This window comes from Elephas maximus, chromosome 17 (assembly GCF_024166365.1).
Source record: "Elephas maximus indicus isolate mEleMax1 chromosome 17, mEleMax1 primary haplotype, whole genome shotgun sequence".
In the NCBI taxonomy this organism is placed as follows: Eukaryota; Metazoa; Chordata; class Mammalia; order Proboscidea; family Elephantidae; genus Elephas; species Elephas maximus.
In genome coordinates, this window is record NC_064835.1 from 74982165 (window position 1) to 75001700 (window position 19536).

Below are 19536 nucleotides of genomic sequence, written 5' to 3' on the forward strand. Positions count from 1 at the left end.
AAACTCAGTAATACAGCCAGCTAGTTCTCCGATGGAGGTACTAATCGCCCAGGACCTAATTACATACACATGTTACAAAACGATGGTCTAGCTAGCTTCCTGGGTAAGTGTGACAGATTCAGTAGAAAATGTGCATTAGTTTGTGGCTGTGTCACACTTTGGGTCCACAACCATGCTGGTCAGTTGTTGAGTGGGTAGTTGCTATAGTGATTTTATAAATACAACCAAACACTTCCAGAAAACAGACACATTTCTTATCCCAAATCTCTCCATGGGGCCTCAAAGAACACCAAAGCCTTTTAGGAAAAGCTAAGTAGTCCCAAAAGCACTTCTCGACAAACCTACTCTGTCAGTTGTCAAAGAGTAACCAACAAAACACCACGACTGTGATCCAAGTAGATGTGAAATTTCACTGCTAACCCAGTCTAAGTATGACTCAGTTGTTTTGAAAATGCCCCCTGCCCCCAGCAATGCTGGCTTTGTGTATCCTGGGTTTTGAAGGCAGGATTTCATTCCACAGGACTGAAGGGAAAACGCTACCTCACAGGTGTTCATGTCCTGCGACAGTTTGAGGCCCCCGCGTCCGTCACAGTGACAGGTGTAGCTCCCCGGGGAGTTGACACAGGTCTGTTCACAGAGCTTATCCTCGCATTCGTTCACATCTGCAGGCCACAAAAGGGAAAGTGGGGGAAAATGTAAATGTGCTGGCATTATTCCAAAAGAAAACGTCTCTAAACCACATTCTTTGTATAGTGACATATCTCTTCTTTCCTGATCACACGTGTAATCTGTAATGTGTTCACTATGGAAATGTGAACAAAAGTCTCTCTAATCCTGTTCCCCTTCTAGATCACTGTATTCCAGTTTCTACCCACATTCTTCCAGACCTGCAGCCAGGGTCAAAGGCCACGCTGACCCCTCTTAGATGGATAATCCCTTTTTCCTCAGCTCTCCTTTTCCTTGAAAAAAGCAAAGCACTGGAATATGAGTCATCTGGATTGTGGTGCTGGTGGAGAGTACTGAATATACCATGGACTGCCAGAGGAACAAACGAATCTGTCTTGGAAGAAGTACAGCCGGAATGCTCGTGAGAAGGATGGCGAGACTTAGTCTCATGCACTTTGGACATGTTCTTAGGAGGGACTAGTCCCAAAAGAAGGACATCATGGTTGGTAGAGTATCAGCGAAAAAGAGGAAGACTCTCAGTGAGATGGACTGACACACTGGCTGCAACCAGGGGCTCAAACGTAGCGACGACAGTGAGGATGGTGCAGGACTGGGCAGTGTTTCATTCTGTTGTACATAGGGTCACTGTGAGTCAGAACTGACTCAACAGCACCTAACAACAACAATTGGAATAATTTAAAGAGAATTTTTAAAATACGCCAAATCTACACACAATTAGGTTGGTATTAAAATCACGTTCATAAAATACGTGGACTAGAAGATACTGATGCAAATTCAAGCAGCCATCCTTGGGGTGCTTAAGAGTCTGAGGGGTGGCCAGCAGTCAGGGCCCTTCTGGTAGAGAAAGAAGGAGGGGGATCAGCAGCACTGATCGGGAGGCACCCTGTTCCTGCAGGTGAGGTGAGACCACCCCACACTCTCAGTGTTGCTCCTCAGGCCCCTCCTTGATGTTCTCCATCACGAAGGAGGGACTGTTCCCATGCCAGGGTACTCCACACCATCAGGAACAGGGCATGGTCCTCCCACGGCTACCAGAAAGGAAGAATGGTATTATGGATTGAATTGTGTCCCCCAAAATACATGTTGGAATCCCAACCCCTGTACATGTGGATATAATCCCATTTGGGAACAGGGTTTTCATTGTTATGTAATGAGGCCTTATCAGTGTAGCCTGTTTCTCAAACCCACTCACTTCTGAGTTATAAAACGAGCAGTTAAGACCCAGAAAGGAGCTCATACAGGGGAAGACAGACTCTGTTGGAAGATTATGGAGGCGGATGAATCTACGAGGCCAGAAACTCTGAAGACTGTCAGCTATTAGAGCCATATCCTGAGTTCAAACTTCTAGCCTCCTGAACAGTGGGGAGAGAAATGTCTGTTCTTTAAAGCCATCCACTTGTGACATTTCTGTTACAGCAGCACTAGGAGACTAAGACGAATGGTAAGAAAGAATCTTGCTTCTCTACAACTCCTCCAGAATCTGGCTGGAACTGGGCAGTGAGAACTAGGATTTCATCAGACCTGTCTCCTAAAAAAAACGTGTTGCCATTGAGTCAATTCCGACTCATAGCAACCCTACGCAACAGGGTAGAACTGCTCTATAGGGTTTCCAAGGAGCGGCTGGTGCCTTCGAACTGCTGACCTTTTGGTTAGTAGCCGTAGCAATTAGCCACTGCTCCACCCAGGCTCCCAAGCGGGTAGGTCAAGCGGAAGTGGAGGAGCAAGGAAGCCCTCGGGTAGCCCAGAGCCCGGAACACGTCCAGGGTGCCAACCTCTTCCGTGAGAGTCACCGAACCAGGGTGAAACAGAGGATTGGAGAGAGCTTGATCTGCCTTTCTGGTGTTTTGCACAGCGATGTTTTCCCATTAAATCTTTTCTCTGTGCCTATGGCCGGTGGGAGAAGGGTACTGAATTGCATCAAGACTTAAGCGTGTGGGTGTGTGTGTGGGCAGTGTTAAGGGAAGCCGTGACTGGGGCACCACATGGGGACTTCTGGGGCCAGGAGCAGATATATATGGAGAGGCGTTCTTTCATATGAGTGTTTTTTTGGACACCCTATCCATTTTCTATGTTTCCTGGATATTTGGCCAGTCATTCCTATACTTCAGTACCCACTTAGGAAGTACAAACACCAAGTGTTTCTGGGAAGTTGGAGGATTCTGGGAAGAGGAGGACACAGTAGAGGAGAAGGAGGGAGGTAAACAAAGGGAGCAGCCTTCAGGTGGCACAGAGGCAGTCAGTACCTTGGCAGACCTTCTTATCACTGTCGTACTTGTAGCCCTTGTCACAAAGGCAGGAGTAGGACCCCATCAGGTTCTTGCAGTGCGCCTCCCCGCAGGCATTCACATCTGCGCATTCATCTATATCTGCAAGCAAAACCCAGGCAACAAAGACCCACAGTTGTACTTCAGATCTGGATGAGCACAGCTGCGGCTAAGCAAGGCTCCCAGCTACCTTTGGAGTAACTGGAGATTTGCTTTTTTTTTTTGATATCTGGCAGGGATTAAATACAAGGCCACGCAAGATAGCCTTTAGTTTTGGTGGAATCAATCACGCCCTGGTGTCTGGTGGTGTTCAGCATGACGCCCTGGGTTCCACTACCTCCCAAGAACAATCCCTTCTTCTCCTCTCTCTCTTGCCTCTTTTCCTTCCTTCTCCTCCACCACAAATAGTAGGTTCCACCTTGGCTTGCAGCTCTTGGCCAAGAGGCTCAGGTGAGGGGCAGGCAGGGGCTGAACACCACAGGAGCAATTTCTGATCTTCCCAGGTTGAGAAGGTCAGTGTCAGACATTATGCTGACTGGCCAGGAACACGTGCACACCGTTGTTGTTTAATTCAAATAACTGTAGTATGGAAAAATAAACAAGTAACGCCCCCCACCCCCACTGCAACTTTCTTAACCCAAATTACCACCCCTCAGAGTTAGCGGCTTATTGGCTTTACATAACTTATTTTTCAAAATTTAATTTTAATTTTATTTTTGGTGACAAGATACACATCAAAAAATGCTCCCATTCAACATTTCTACACATACTGTTCAGTGTCATAGGTTTCATCTTTCCCATCGTCTCAACCTTCTTGTTTCTGCTCTACTTGTTTTACCCACATCAATTTAGATTCACTGCCCCCTAAACTTATCTATGCTTTACAGTTACTGTGGTCCCTTTGGTTTCATATAACCAAAACTAAACCAAACCCATTGCCATCGAATCGATTCCGACTCATAGCAAGCCTATAGGTTAGAGTAGAACTGCCTCATTGGGTTTCCAAGGAGTGGCTGGTAGATTTGAACTGCCAACCTTTTGGTTAGCAGCCACAACAGATTAAAAAAAAAAAAAAAGTGCAATCCTTAAGGATGACAGTCTTTACTTTTTGAGCTAAACCATGACTTTGTTTAAAGATGGTTTCAGGGGATGGTTTTGCTTAAAGGTTTTTGAAGAATACCCAAGGCAATACCCTTGGGGATTCTTCCAGCTTCAGTGGGTCCAGTAAGTCTGGATTCTTTGGGAATTTGAAGTTCTGTGCTACATCTTTCCCCTTTCTATCGGGATCCATCTATTGATCAAACAACCTATTTTTAACATTAGAATTATCCCAAATTCTAAGACTTGAATATTATAATTTGAAACAGACCAGTGTGTCAGTAGTCTTCTCTCTCCTCAGCGACCTGGAGTGAGCACAGCAAAGAATGTGCTAAGCACTCATTCTTTCATTCAGGGAGACTTACTGCCGACCAGGCCCTGGGACTCGGTTCCTATCACTCTAATCATGCTCAGATGTATGTATAGTCATTGACGCTCAAACACCAAAGTATTAATCAATCATCAGTGTTTTATACTGATGTTTCCATTTCATTTTGCCATTCTGGCAAACCACAAACACCAAATAGAAAAGCCCTGTAGTTAAAAAAAAAAAAAAACTTCCTATAGAAATAGAAGAAATATCAAGAAAGTGCAATCATTACTTTAAATATACAGTTCCTCAGATGGCAAAAAAAAAAAAAAAAAAAAACTCTATCCCAAAACTTTCCAACTATTTATAATTTTGTTGCAAGGGCAGCTTACCCAAGAACACAGGCTTTCAAACATGAAACTAAGCTATCACTCATTAATCAGAGGAATGAGCCAACATAAGAAGCGTTTTGCTGTTCCCCTAGAGTAAATGTATAAGCCTTTGCTGAGTTTTACTTGATCTGTGGTGATTTCCTCAAAACAAAAAATGTAACTCTTGATCCATCTGAAACTGTATTTCAGTTCAAGTCCCCAGATTGGACAAACTCTTGATGCCCTGAAGGAATGGTTATAATTAGTCTTGTCTACCTTGTGGCACAAAGGGTTAAGCACTCAGTTGCTAACTGAAACGTTGGCTGTTCGGGTCCATCCAAGGGCACCTTGGAAGAAAGGCCGGGTTTACTTCTGAAAAACCAGCCATTGAAAACTCTATGGAGCACGCCCGGCTCTACCATGACACACGTGGGGTCGCCACGAGTTGGAATAGCCTTTACGGTAGCTGGTGTGTGTATCCATCTTAGCAGAGATTTCAGCCTGGTGGTGTAGTGGTTGGGGCTTGGCTGCTAACCAAAAGGTCGGCAGTTCAAATCCACCAGTGGCTCCTTGGAAACCATATGGGGCAGTAGTACTCTGTCCCATAGAATAGCTATGAATTGAACTGACTTGATGGCACCTAACAACAGGAACACTGGGGTTTAGATAAGTACCAGCTCTCTGGCTGGGTCTGTGACCAGACATACAGGAGCCACACCATGGCGGAGCCACCAGGCAGAGCCCTGGAGGCCCAGAAGGGAATTACCTGTCCTGCTCAGGGCAGGGCCAGCCGGGCTCCTGCCTTTGCTCAGAATAGCGCTGGCATAGCATCAGCACAGTCCTCACACTCACCGAGTCAGGGGCCCTTCTAAGTTGACCAGTGACAGCTGACTGGAAGCCAAGATCTGATCCTAATCATGTAAATGGCTGTTTTACTGCTGGCCAAGCCCAGACAGGCAAGCTGCAGTGAAATGGGTCTGGACCCTCCAGCAGCTCCCCCCTCCTCCCCAGCTCCCTCCAGGAGAACTTCCAGACCTGCTCTGGCCTCCCTATCAGAGGGGCCATCACTGTACAAAGATTCCTAATTTACAGTCAACTGTGGCCTTCACAGTAGCTCAAGTCTCTCTCAGCTGGAGAACAGCCCCGTTCTGATCTCGCCTGATAAGATCCTGCTACACAACAATGACAGGAAAAATCCTGGGGACAACCCAGAAACCTTTACCAGTCTTTACTGGCTAGATGGGGCCAGATAACCCAGCTTCTTGACCTTGTCCTGAGTCAACGGCCAAGAAGAGTTCCAAAAAGGACTTGTCTCAACAGCCAGACCATCAGCTGCTGGGTTTTCAAGGGCAGAACTGGCTGCAGCTGGCCCACATCCAAGCCACTCCAGGACCAGTCCCAGTCCCAGTCCCAGTCCCAGTCATGGAGTTGACTTTGACTCACAGCAACGCCATGTGCGTCAGAGTACAACTGTGCTCCACAGGGCTTTCAACGGCTGATTTTTTGGAAGTAGATCAACAGGCCTTTCTTCTGAGGTGCGAACCTCCAACCTTCTGGTAAGCGTTAATCATTTGCACCACCCAGGGGCTCTGCCTTAGACCAGGGGTTCTTGAATGTGAGCATGCATCAGAATCCTCTGGAATGCTTGTTCAAACAGATTGCTGGGCTCTGCCTCCAGAGTTTTAGATTCAGGAGATCCGGAAAGGGAGTTGAAAAACCTGCACTTCTCACAAGTTGCTAATGCACTAGACCGGGTCACACTTTGAGAACCGCTACCTCACAGCAAGCAGCTCCAATGAAGGTCCCAGAACTGTGGAAAATTCTCTGTTGGCAGGGGCCAGGGCCAGATTTATGTCTATCCTTGCTGCATCCTGAGCAGACCAGAGGCTGGGTCATTCCTTCCACAAGTCAAACAATGGGGTGGAACCTGAAATCCCCAGTGTCCCCGCCCTGCTTTATCAAAGGCTCCTGTTTCCCCTCTGAGTCATCACTGCTTCTTCTACTGCAGCAGTATCACCGCAGGGGACCCAGGCACCCTACTGGCTCCTGTGACACTGAAAGCTTGGAGGTGGACAGAAGGCCTGGAATTCTGCCCCTGGGTCTTCTCCCAACCCCCTCCTCTGCCCTCATCTCAGCTTCCATGACCCTGGTCAACTCCACTCTTGCAGGCTTGATTCTTGCCTTCCTAATGCTGATGGCATAGTGGTTAATTGCTACAGCTGCTAACCAAAAGGTCGGCAGTTCAAATCCACCAGGCACTCCTTGGAAACTCTGTCCTATAGGGTGGCTATAGGGTTACTTGACTCAGAATCGACTCGATGGCAATGGATTTGGTTTGGTTTTTTTAACCACTTGGCCCACTGTAGAAGTTAACAATTTGTTAACCAGTAACCATAAACAACCACAGTAACACCAATGATCCGGGAAAGCTGGACATGAGTGGGTGAAGGAAATACTTTTCAAGCTCCTCTCAGAAGGAATTTATGGCTGAGTAGCATTGGCACCAGGCATGGAAAACCCAGCCTGCTAACAGCACTTCATATGCACTGTTGCAAAAGTACTCCCGCCGACCCTAAATCAAGGTACCAACCCTGCACCTGCAGGGCCCTCACCCTGGTGCCCACCACTTTGGGCACCATGGCAACAGGTCGGCTCCCCTGGAGATCGAGGCCAGCCAAGCTGGCCAGCCCACACTTCTCAGCCAGAGCCTGGGGAACCCAGACTCAAATGTGGCCAACTCAGTCCCTTCCTGTTCCGGCAGCTGAGAAAATCATCAGACAATGTAAAAGTCCCTGGCCTCCCTGGCTAAAAGGGCTGAGGTTAACAAGCTGGAGCTCTCCCATCAGCTCGAGACTCCTTGCCACGTTTTCTTATGCTGCCTAGACAGATGCCTTTGGAAGCCGAAGGGAGGCATGTTAGAAAGCTCTGTCTTCTTCCTGGCCGCAATGTCAAGGACTGCTGATCCTCATTTATCCCAAACTCGCGTACCTAAGTTTCGGGGTTCCAAGGCGGAAGCGAGAACTTTGTTGTTAGCTGCTGCCGAGTCGGACTCCAACTCATGGAGACACCAGGCACAATAGGATGGGACCGTTGTGATCCATGCGGTTTTCACTTGCTGATTTGTTTGGAAATAGATCGCCAGGCCTTTCATCCTACTCCATTCTAGTCTGGAAGCTCCGCTGAAACCTGTTCAGCATCACAGCAACACTCAAGCCTCCACTGACAGATGGGTGATGGCTGTGTTTGTGGTGCACTGGCTGGGAATCAAACCCCAGTCTCCTTTATGGAAGGCAAGACTTCTACTCCTGGACCACCATTGCCCCTGGAAAAGGAACAGTTACGGCCACAGAAAGAGGAGTGTTTGTCGGGGCTGGTATTGGCAGGTGTGCCCAGACCCCGCTGAGCCTAGCACTGCTACACTGGCCAGCATACTAATCAGAGCACCTTGAAGCCGTGACCTTGGAACAGGCAGACTCCTTTGGCTCTATCGCTAGCGGTGCACTAAACATGACTCAGCAAAGGCAGGCTGTTTGGGGAGGCGGGGGTGATGTCAACAGGATTCGGGATTGAAATTAAAGGGCCATATATACAAGGTGATGGAAACCCTGCTGGCACAGTGGTCAAACACTACGGCTGCTAACCAAAAGGCCGGCAGTTTGAATCTACCAGGCGCTCCCTGGAAACTCGATGGGGCCACTCTACTCTGTCCTATAGGGTGCCATGAATCGGAATTGACTTGATGGTTTGGTTTGTTTTTTTATGAGCTAATAATAATGTAACCTTCCCCCTACACCGGGCTTCTGTCAGACCACCCGAGTCCTCAGCTTCAAAAGGTTGATGGGAACAATGAGATAACAGCATCAGTGATTAAAGAGTCATAAGAAAGCTTTCAAAGCAGAGATTAAAGCAAGAGTTCTCATGCCTGGCTGCACAGTAAAATCACCTGGGATCTTTGTACAAATACCAGTGCCTGGGCCTCCCCCATACTCTGACTTTACTGTTCTGGGGTGGGGCCTGGCCCTTTTATCTTTTGCACGCGTGCAGCCAAGAGTGGCAAACCACTGACTTAACCAAACTGGACCTCTTTAGTCTGCAGAGAATTATATATAAGGGATCTCTTCACTACTGTCTTCAAGTAATAGTAAGACTAGCTCCCAGGATTTGAGCACTAACTATACGCTGGGCAGAGTGTTAAATGATTTATAGACGTCATTTCATGGAATCCAGCCCATAATGTAGGTGCTGCCATCCTGCCTTTGAAAGATAAGGACACTAAACCGCAGGGCTGTTAAGCCACTTACTCTAATTCACACAGCCAGTGATGGGGCTGGAATCTAAACTTGGGTCTAACTCAACACCTGCATGTGGCCCCACAGCTGATGAGAGGGCAGAGCTGTTCTCCTGGTCCATGGAGCACAGATGGCAAAAAGAAACGGGCTTCATTTATGCATTAAGATGGGCAGCATCTCATTTGGACATAAAATAAGCCTGAGCCTTCAGGGATGTGAGCCACTGAAATGGGCAAAAATGGAATTTGTCGTTTCTGAAATGGGTGAACAGTATCCACAGGGGGTTGATGCCTCTGTCCCATCTGATAGAGATTCACCTCTTTGATGCCAGGGACGCTCCTCAGGATCCCTCTGCTTCTGTGATGCTATTTCTCCCTAAGCCACAGGCAGCCGCAGTTCCACTTTCCTGGGGAAGCCAGCCTGCAGCAATAAGACTCGTGCCCCAGATTTCTGGAGGGGAACCTGCGGGAGGGTGTCCTTGGGCACGTCTAGGTCAGAAGGGGAGGGAGGGAAGGCGGGAGGCAGAAAGTCACTAGCTCCTGCAAACGTGGCGTGGTGCTACTCTGGAGCCCTGGAAAGGCTTTGGGCAGGTACTCCCAGGGGACAGAGAGGACCCAGTGTACATACATTTGCAACGACTTTCAGGGGTGTTCTCAAGACCTCCCCGTCTTTGGCTCTAGGCCACAAAGAGCTCCAGACTCCTTGAAGTGGGAACAAGAAAAGTGGGAAAGGCTGAACTGCCTTCTGCTTTGGTGAGCAGACCTTTCAGTATCTGAAACTGGCTAGAGAGGGAGACCAGGGACGGGGAGAGGCTTTTGGGAAGAGAGCTTGGTTGGTGTGGACAAGGTGATATATGGAAGGCTGGTAGTTTACCAGCAGCAGTGGCCTGGTGCTGGAGCCCTGTCCTCCACAGTCCCTGTACATTGCCCCTCATGAAATGTCCCAGCTTGCAAAGTTGCACAAAAACAGCTCCAGGCTTACCAGCAAGCTCAATGAGTCTGAAAAGAGGCCTAATTGGGCCCTGCTTTTTTTACCCGCATACTCCCAGGGTGACCTCGACTTCCTTAAAGCATCTATGGCTTTTACCCTGGGTTTGGAGCATTGCACACAAACAGCTCCAGGCTCATCTGCAAGTTCCCTGGGACTGGAAGGAGACCTGGCAGCCTGGTTCCCCAGCCTGCTCCCTCTCCTGAGTCAGGAAGTGTGGCCCGATGGGCTGGCCCAGCCTCAGCCAGCTCCAGCCCACAATCCCCTGGTGAATCATTCCAGTGTTACAGTGCTGGAGAGCAGCTCCCTGTCACTACTGGCATGCCTGGGCATGTGCTCACTCTGGCAGGATGCATTCCCTGTCTTGCTCCCACCACCAGAACCAAAGGAACCCAGCCGCCAGCAGCAGCCTCTTGCAGAGGGAGCAAATATGACCTCCAATGTTGGCAAGAAGAGCAGTGCAACTGCAAAAATTTGAAAAAAAAAAAAAAAAAGTTCAACACAGTGGAGGTCAGCACAACTGGACTAAACCAAAGCAGTTTCCTGAATAAACTGAATGCTTTGAAGGTCAGCAAAGCAGGACAAGGGGTTTGGGGACCATGGTTTCAGGGGACACCTAAGTCAACTGGCATATTCAAATCTATTAAGAAAACATTCTGCATCCCACTTTGAAGAGTGGCGTCTGGGGTCTTAAATGCCAGCAAGCAGCCATCTAAGATGCATCAATGAGTCTCAATCCACCTGGATCAAGGGAGAATGAAGAACACCAAGAACACAAGATAATAATGAGCCCAAGAGACAGAAAGGGCTACATGAACCAGAGACCTACATCATCCTGAGACCAGAAGAACTAGATGGTGCCTGGCCACAACCAATGACTGCCCTGACAGGGAACACAACAGAGAACCCCTGAGGCAGCAGGAGAACAGTGGGATGCAGACCCCAAATTCTCATAAAAAGACCAGACTTAATAGTCTGACTGAGACTAGAAGGACCCTGGTGATCATGGCCCCCAGACCTTCTGTTGGCCCACTACCAGAACCATCCCCAAAGCCAGCTCGTCAGACATGGACTGGACTGGACAATGGGTTGGAAAGGGATGCTGGTGAGGTGTGAGCTACTTGATTTGGGTGGACACTTGAGACAATGTTGGCATCTCCTGCCTGGAGGGGAGATAGGAGGGTAGAGGGGCTTAGAAGCTGGCAAAACGGTCACGAAAAGAGAGAGTGGAAGAAGGGAGCGGACTGTCTCATGGAGGGGAAAGTAATTGGGAGTACATAGCAAGTTGTATATGGGTTTTTGTTTGAGAGACTGACTTGATTTGTAAACTTTCACTTAAAGCACAATAAAAATTATTAAAAAAAAAAAAAATGCGGGAGAGCGGGGAGGCAGGAGAAGGAGAAAGAGAGGCCTAAATGTAGGGCTTACCTTCGCAGGTCCTGCTGTCAGAGGAGAGCACATAGCCGCTGTAACAGGCACAGTGGAAGCTGCCCAACTTGTTGAAGCAGATCTGATTACAGCCCCCTTTCTGATGGCTGCATTCATTGACGTCTGGATGCAATGACAGAGAGGGAAAACCCAAAGGGTCACATCCTAACGTACTTGGGTAGCACAAAAGAGCCTCTACGCACATTTATCTCCACTACATCCACTCCTTCAAATCTTTGGGCATCGCTCATTTTTGTGTGAAAAGGGAGCACCCCTGAAGATTTCTGCAGGAGACAACCAAAGGGGCATTACCGCCAGACTTGAAATTGTAGGGCAGCGCAGTGTGGAGGAGATGAGGGCAGAAGGCACAAGGACAGCCCTTGAGTACCCTACCGAGCTGCAACAGGCCCTCAAGTGAGGAACGGTCTCCAGGGCTTTGCAGGCACCCAGTGAACACAGGAGGAGGGTGGAGTCTAAGAGTGACCAGGCAGCTTGAGGGCTGACACTGCCAAGCCACCATGAGAAGACAGGCCCAAGCACACGCTGAGTTGACCTGCTCCGTCCACAGGCCGCTGTGTGGAGTGGGCTGAGTGTGCCCTCCCAGGAGGAAGTGGCCTAGGGAAGGTTTTCCAGAGGCAACAGAACCAATTCCTCGAGAGAGGCACAGTGGTACGGGTAGCAGGAACCTCTCCTTCAGGGCTGGGGCAGTCATGTGAATGGTGAGGGGTCTAGTCTGCTGGCCAATCTCTACCAACATCCAAGGATCATGCCTCCGGGTTTTAACCAAGCCCTGGGGTATTTTTCTCTCATGTTTATTTATTGGTATCATAGTTGCAGATTCCAAGGATGTCAGAGATGAAATTACTTCCCTCACCTTTTTTCATCAGAGGAAGCTGAGGCCAACAGGGATAGCAGACTTGCCTGGAATCAGGCTACTTGATGAAGTCACAGCTGCCAAGCTCCACTGTGGTGTTTCTATCCCTTCATGCTGTGGCTACCAACCAACCAACCCAACCAACCCAACCAACCAACCAACCAACCAACCAACCAACCAGTTGCTGTCGAGTTGGCTCTGACTCATGGTGACCCCATATGCTTCAGGGTAGAACTGCTCCATAGGGTTTTCAAGGCTGTGACCTTTCGGAAGCAGATTGCCAGGCCTTTCTTCCAAGGCACCTCTGAGTGGGTTTGAACTGCCAACCTTTTGGTTAGTAGCTAAGCGTTTAATGGCTTTTGCCACACAGGGACCTAGTTTCATTTTATCCCAGCCCTGTTTCTAGAGAGGAACTGTCCAGTTCCTCCCAAATTCTCTCAAGAAGCTGACTCTGCTCCAAGCAAACCCTTCATGGCTGTAGTGTTCCCCATGGCTTCTCATGCTGGAAGAGTCCCCTGTCCGAGAAGAGCTAAACCAGGCACCTCCCAGCATTGGCTAAGTGTAACGCTCTTGGAAGACTTTAGGACCAACAAAGTTGAGGAGGCTTGAGTAGGCCTACAGAGATCCTCCCGGCTGAACAGAGGTCAGCCAGTGAGGGCCCTGATCCCAGGACAGCCTTGGGGACCAACTCCCACACCTCCCCCTACCCCATATCTCTGCCAGAACACATGCAGTACAGCAGCCATGTACCCAGGTGGGATCAAGGCAGGGAGAGGGCCAGAAAGGTAGGAGAGGGACCAATCCACCTCCCACACCTGAAGGGAGCCTCTCTCTGCCTCCTGGGCCCATTCAAGCAGCCCTGCAGGGGGAGGTCCTACTGAGTGTGTTGGCCCTAGTCTCTCACACACACACACACGCACGCGCACACACACACCCAGACGCACAGACACACACACACATTCTCCATCTCATAGCACAGTGGAAAAACACATGCCGGATAGCACCTCCACTCACAAGGAGGGGAGCGGTTTTACCTTCATCACAGAGCCGCCCTCCCCAGCCGGCTTTGCACAGGCAGTAAAAGTTGCCCATTAGGTCTTGGCAGACTTGCGTGCCCTCTTTATTGCAGGGGTTCGGAGTACACTGGTCAGGCAAATCTGAGATAAACAAGACACAAAGAAGGAACGAATCATCAGAAAAGCTGCTCCCAATAGCTTCCCGACTTAGCCTGGGCTGGTGTAGCTACAGGGGAGTAAGTAGGATCATGGCCTCATAATCAGGCCACCCAGCTGAGAAGACCAGCGCTTGGCAAGAAGCTTTGAATGGGAAATGCCAAGGCAGGTCAAATGCACCTCCTTGTTCTGGCCAGCCCTGTGCAGGGTTCCCACCCCTGGGGCCGGAGTGGGTGCACAGGAAGAGATTGGTCAGGTCCCAGGGGCCTGTGCCAGGAAAATTCAGATAAGCTCTGAAGGGAGAGGCCATAGCCCACTGGAGCCAGATGGAAAGACTATTGCAGCCCTGGCACTCTGAGGGAGCTGGGGTGAAGGAGCAGAAGTAGGCCTTTGGCTCTCCTGCAGTGAGCTCAGAGAGGACCTCCCAAGGAGCAAGTTAAATAGAATCCCACTGGCTGACCCAAGGGGCTTCCAGACAAATTCAAAACATTCCATCATCCCCAATGGTAATTTCTTGATTTTTCCCAAGCTAGGCCTGGGGCTGCCCACTCAAAACTCCCCACCAGCCCATCAACCTTTGTGAACATTCTCTCCAAAGGGCTTGGCCGTGGCTATGATAGCACACACCGTCCTTTTCCAGCAATGTGCCTGCCTGCCACAGCTATGTGGAGAACTCTAGTTCTAAGGCCAAAATTCCCCACTGGCAGGAGGGGGTTTTGTAAGGCCTCTTTGGAATTTATTGTCTGATTAACACCCTAGTACCCCTTAAATGGCTGGGTACCCCTTAAAAGGAGCCCTACTTTGAACATTGTCTTGTAACTCCAAAGTGATGGCATTTCTTCTTCTTTTTTTTTATTGTGGTGAGTATATAGGTGAAGAAGAATAGGCAGAATGCGTCTTAGAAGCGAGGATGGTGAGACTTCATCTCACATACTTGGGACGTGTTATCAGGAGGGAGCAGTCCCTAAAGAAGGACAGTGGGTCAGCGAAAAAGAGGAAGACCCTCAACAAGAAGGACTGACACAGTGGCTGCAGCGATGGGCTCAAACACAGCCGTGATTGTGAGGATGGTGTGGGACTGGGCAGTGTTTTGTTCTGTTGTATATAGGGTCACTATGAGTTGGAACCAATTTGACGGCACCTAACAACAACAACAAAATATATAGGTAACAAAATATCTACCATTTCAACAACCTTCAAAGGTACAATTCGGTGACATTAATCAGGTTCATCATGTTGTCTGACCATCACCCTTGACCATTCAGGACTTTTCCCATCACCCTTAACAGAAGCTCAGTGACTGGCATTTTGCTCCCCTGGGTCCACCAATGCAACAAGGACAACACATCTAAACAAACATCACCCATGGGGGCAAACTCTGACAAGCAAAGCGGGGCATCTTGAGTAGATCACCAATCATTCGCATCATTTCAACCTGTTGTTTGAAGGGTTCTATGGTTAGAGGGATTGTACCAAAGGAGCTGCTTTCAAAAGAGCTGTTCACGTGGGGAGGAGCTTCTCACAAACACAGCTGACGTTTCCATGACAGAGAGCCCAACAAAAACAATACCACAGCGGCAGACAGGAAAGCTCACCCGAATGCGACAATTATGTAATACTCAAGTTTGGGAAGTTTAGAGCCAAATGGGCCTGGGAGAAACAGCTATTATTATACACAGAACTCAAAGAATCCTTTCACAGTGCCCACTGTCAGAGCAGAAGTGGGCATGGTAGAAGCTCAGAAGAGCCTAGAAGGATGGAAGGCTCTACCAGATGGCCTTTACATGTCCACTTTTCTGTCATCGCCACCAGCATGTCAGTTTAATTTGGAACACTGTATGCATCTTAAAAGGAGCCCTGGTGGCACCATGGTTAAACACTCAGCTGCTAACCAAAAGGTCAGTACTTTGAACCCACTCAGCTACTATGCAGGAGAAAAGACCTGTAAAACTGCTCCTGTAAAGCGAACAAGCTAGAAAACCCTATGGAGCAGCTCTACTACATCCTACAGGGTCTCTATGAGTTGGAAGTGATTCGGCTGCGCACAACAACATGTATCTTAAAGCAACTGGATGGAGTGGGTGTCAAAACACTGTTTAGTAACGGTTAAGACTCAACCTGCCTAAGGAGGGGTTAGTGTTTGCAGACAAACACAATGGGTTTGTAATATTCCTCAAAGGCTCTGGAGAAACCCTGATGAGGGAAATGGCACAGACCAGGCCTGAAGAAGATGTAGACGCTAAAGGAAGAACAATGGCAGATATTAGAGACAGCTTGCCTTGCAGGTGCTATGACTGAACTGCCAAGGCTTCCCAGAGAATCTTTCAACAAGTGAAACTCTTTCCATTGATGCTAACCAGCCTACTCAAAGACACTGGTCTAGGCTGACCTCTCTGTTCCGCACCCACCACGGAGTTTGCACGTGTGCTAACGTGATTTACCGTCCCCAGCCATCTGCTGGTTTTCTCTTTCTCATCCTTCATTTAAATCCATTTTTTTGCCTTTGCTCCTTGACTGTCTCCTGCTCATGAGTGAACTCTTTTCCTGCAGATAATTAAACATCTCCAAGTTATTCACTACATTTTCCCTCTTTTATTTTCTTCCCTTCTAAGATGTAAATATTACTTATCCAGCCTCTGAGCTACAGGGGAATCCATGACAACAAGGACTGGGGGACTGGTTTATATTGTATTATACATTATATATACTATATATTACAGTTAGAAGAGGAAGGCGCTGTAGAAATACTGGCTCTGGAAGACCTGAATTTGATACCTAGGTGATCCACTGTAAACCGGTCTGTGGTCACTAACCACTTCCCATGGTATGTGGATCTTAACTGCACTGACAATTACAAAAGCTGGTTCCTCTGGATTATTTTGTTGGCTTTCAGTCAAAGGCATCTAGTCTGTGGTCACTCAAGCCAACTGACTGTCAAAAATTCCAGGTCTCGGCAAATGGCAAGCAAGGTAATAAAGGGCAAAAGGGATTGCCTAGTGCCCTGGGCATGCAGACCCAGGCCCTTTCAGCAGTGGCATCACTAGGGCCGGTGTCAGCCAGTGCGATAACACATGGTGTCACCCCCCCATGCTAATTACCACGATATTGTAACTAAGGCACCAGAAAATGTGACGAAATCAGCGACTTATAAAAACACTGGCAGCAACACACAACAGCATGTGCTTGTATCAGTCAAAACCGTGTGGTTCACGGTGTCACTGTAATTGGGTAAGAATGACAGCTCTGACGGGAGCACATTAGTAGGTTCAAAAAGTAAATGAGCGCAGGGTTTCAGCCTTGTAGGTACACTGATACATGTGAGCTGGGCTTATGAAAAAATTTGTTGTTGTTATAACTAACTACAAGGATATTTTCATACAAAATAATCAAATTCTGCTGAAATACTGCACGAAAATTTTATAGACAGTTATTTTCGTGTCACCCCCTCTGACAGTGTCACCCGGTGCAGTCTACATACCACCAGTGACACCACTGCCTCTCAGGGGTCAGAAGCTGGGTCAGCCCTGCACTGAGCAGTGGCTAAGACCCACCAAAAAAAAAAGAACCAAGCCCAGCGCCGTTGAGTCAATTCTGACTCATAGCAACCCTATATTAAATTCCCGTTTTAGTACCACCTGATAGCCAGGTCACAATGATTCTTTTCCAAGGAGCCTATATATTCATTTACATTTGAAGCAAGTTATTATCATTGCTCTTTTGTATTTATGAGGAAACTGAGGCCCAGAAGTATTAAATGGCCTACCCAAAATATGAAAATTGCTATTTTTTTTTTTTTGCTCTTAGGAGGAAACTAAGAGACATGATACATAATTTGTGTATATTTTTCTTACATGTGAATAGCCCATCTTAAATAATGTAGAAGGTTAGTAGCTTTTAAAAGGGGTCATCTGATTGCCGGGGTGACGAAAGATGCATGGGTTCTTCAGTTTCTCCTTCCCCTGCCCCCTACCCCATCCCCAGTATATATCTGAAGCCACCCATTCATTCCATATTTTATAGAGGATCTACCCTGTCATTTGAAACCATCCAAGCCAACGCGGCCATTTAGAACAATGTGTCACTGTCTATCTGGGCAGGGGGTCCCCACCGTCCTTAGGAGGAGGCACAGTGAGGATTTGCTGGGCGGGTACTTCATTTTTAAAATGACTGATATTTCAAGTCCAATGCCAAGTTTGGAAAACAGCTTGTCGACCATAGTGTTGACTCTTGGTTTTCAGCAAGTGAATTATTGGTAGAACACTTCCCTCCCTCACCCAGCTGGGTTTAGGGGGTACCTAGTGCCAGGCACAAGGAAGGTGAGTGAGCCAGTGAGTCTCAGAATTTCAACGCTGTATGTGTTTATGTGTTAACCACGTCTCATTGGCTCAGATTCAGCTTCAAGACTCCACTGTACTTTGGGTAACCTCTATCCCAACCCTAATCTGGGCATTAAGCTTATCGGATAACACCTACCCCCATCTCTTTCCTAGAAAGGCCAAGGCAGAGAATCTCAGGCTTCTCAGGGCATCTGCAGAATTGTCTTGTGTCTGAATAACTGGAACTGGTGTCTCTTAATGGGTTCTTTTTGTGACCTCTCATTGGAACACCTTAAAGTTTGCTTGTTTTGTGTTAATTACAGCCAACAAAACACTTGCAAGTGTAAACCAAACAGAGCAGCTTGAAGTAATCGCACAGTTGTTTTTGGCAGATCACCATAAATGCCTTTTACCCTTAAGCAAGTAGGAATTGTGTCCGGCAATCAAAATAACAGGCGAATGGAGAAACACGATTAGGGAATTACGCATCATACACTGCGGCAACATGAGCTCACAGGTAAAACCACTAAATCCCTTCCCTCAACATTGTTCCCTTGGCTTCTGCTCCCATGCTGCCATTGCTTGGCTTAACGCTGGCATTACACGTGTTCACGCTGTGACCCTAACACTCCCCAGCATGCTTTCTCCTTTTTCAAAATGGGTGACTGAGAGCTTGGCATAACTAACGCCATGATGAACCTCTAAGTTTTTCTCCTTCCTTGGCCTGCCTCCTCCTTCACATACCCTTGTTAATAACTTTGTTTTGACCTAATGTTAACGACTTTGTTCTCTGTTTTAATCTGATGCAAATAACTGTTTTGTTCTGTCTGACCACCTGTGACTTACAGCTCCCCTACAGGAAAATCAGAGCCCAGGTGTCTGATATGTGTATCTTTAGCCTGATAAAGAGATGTCCAGCAAGTATTTCTTTAGTCTCATAGGTCCCCCTGACCCACTAGCACCCCAGCCAGGATGGGAACCCAGCTTATTAAGCTAATCTCTCTCCCACAGCCACCACTCAACAAAACGTCTCCAACTGAATCGCACTGTGGGTTGGATGTTTAGGAGATGGTATGTATTTCTATTTAAAATATCTGGTGAAAGATTTAATGTTGTTTCAGAAGTATATTATTATACATTTGTACACAAAGAGCTGTTTAACTTCATTTTGAAATTGCCAAGAATGCCTTAACTATCCCTTTTTAAAAGTCCCAGTGTCCCTAAGGCTGAGGGCCAAACACCAACTTCTACCAGGGTGGCAGAAGGCAAAGGGAGACAAACAATTTTATCAAGAGATTCTCGAAATCACAGTGTGAGTAAACTTTACAGCACCCACCCCTGAAAGAACCCCACCCACCACCTCTTTTTATTTATTGCCCTTTGTGTGAGCACAGCAGGAAAATTTACCTCAAGGATAAAAGGAAGGAGGACTATCTGATACACAGCAGGTACTCAAAATTTCTGTGGAATTAAGTTGCCATATTCAGGAAAAGCAGATGAAGAAATAAAACCTTTACAAGGCCCCAAGGGCCATCCACTTAACTAGCCACCTTCTTGGCAAGCCCCTGAGTGGCCACCCTCTTTGGCAGAAGGATTTCTGGGCTGAATGGCTGATCTGTGCCCTGGACATTGGGCCTCCAGACTGAGCTGTTTAGGAGATAAAGGATTTATCCTGGCCTTGGCAGAAAGCTGTGTTGAAGGAAAGGGAGGAAGGAACTAGTTTGTTGCTGTGGAATGGAA

The 19536-nt window shown here is 47.9% G+C and overlaps 1 protein-coding gene across 1 annotated transcript in view; it reads right to left on the reverse strand.

Moving 5' to 3' along the window:
• Positions 1–19536, reverse strand: part of GAS6 (growth arrest specific 6) — a 77570-nt gene that overhangs the window by 22941 nt on the left and 35093 nt on the right. Inside the window, exons 5-8 of the mRNA XM_049856237.1 lie at positions 13343–13465; positions 11435–11557; positions 2931–3053; positions 541–662 (exon numbers count right to left, since the gene is read on the reverse strand). Of these exons, the coding sequence (XP_049712194.1) occupies positions 541–662; positions 2931–3053; positions 11435–11557; positions 13343–13465 (491 nt within the window). The remainder of the gene's footprint in view (positions 1–540; positions 663–2930; positions 3054–11434; positions 11558–13342; positions 13466–19536) is intronic.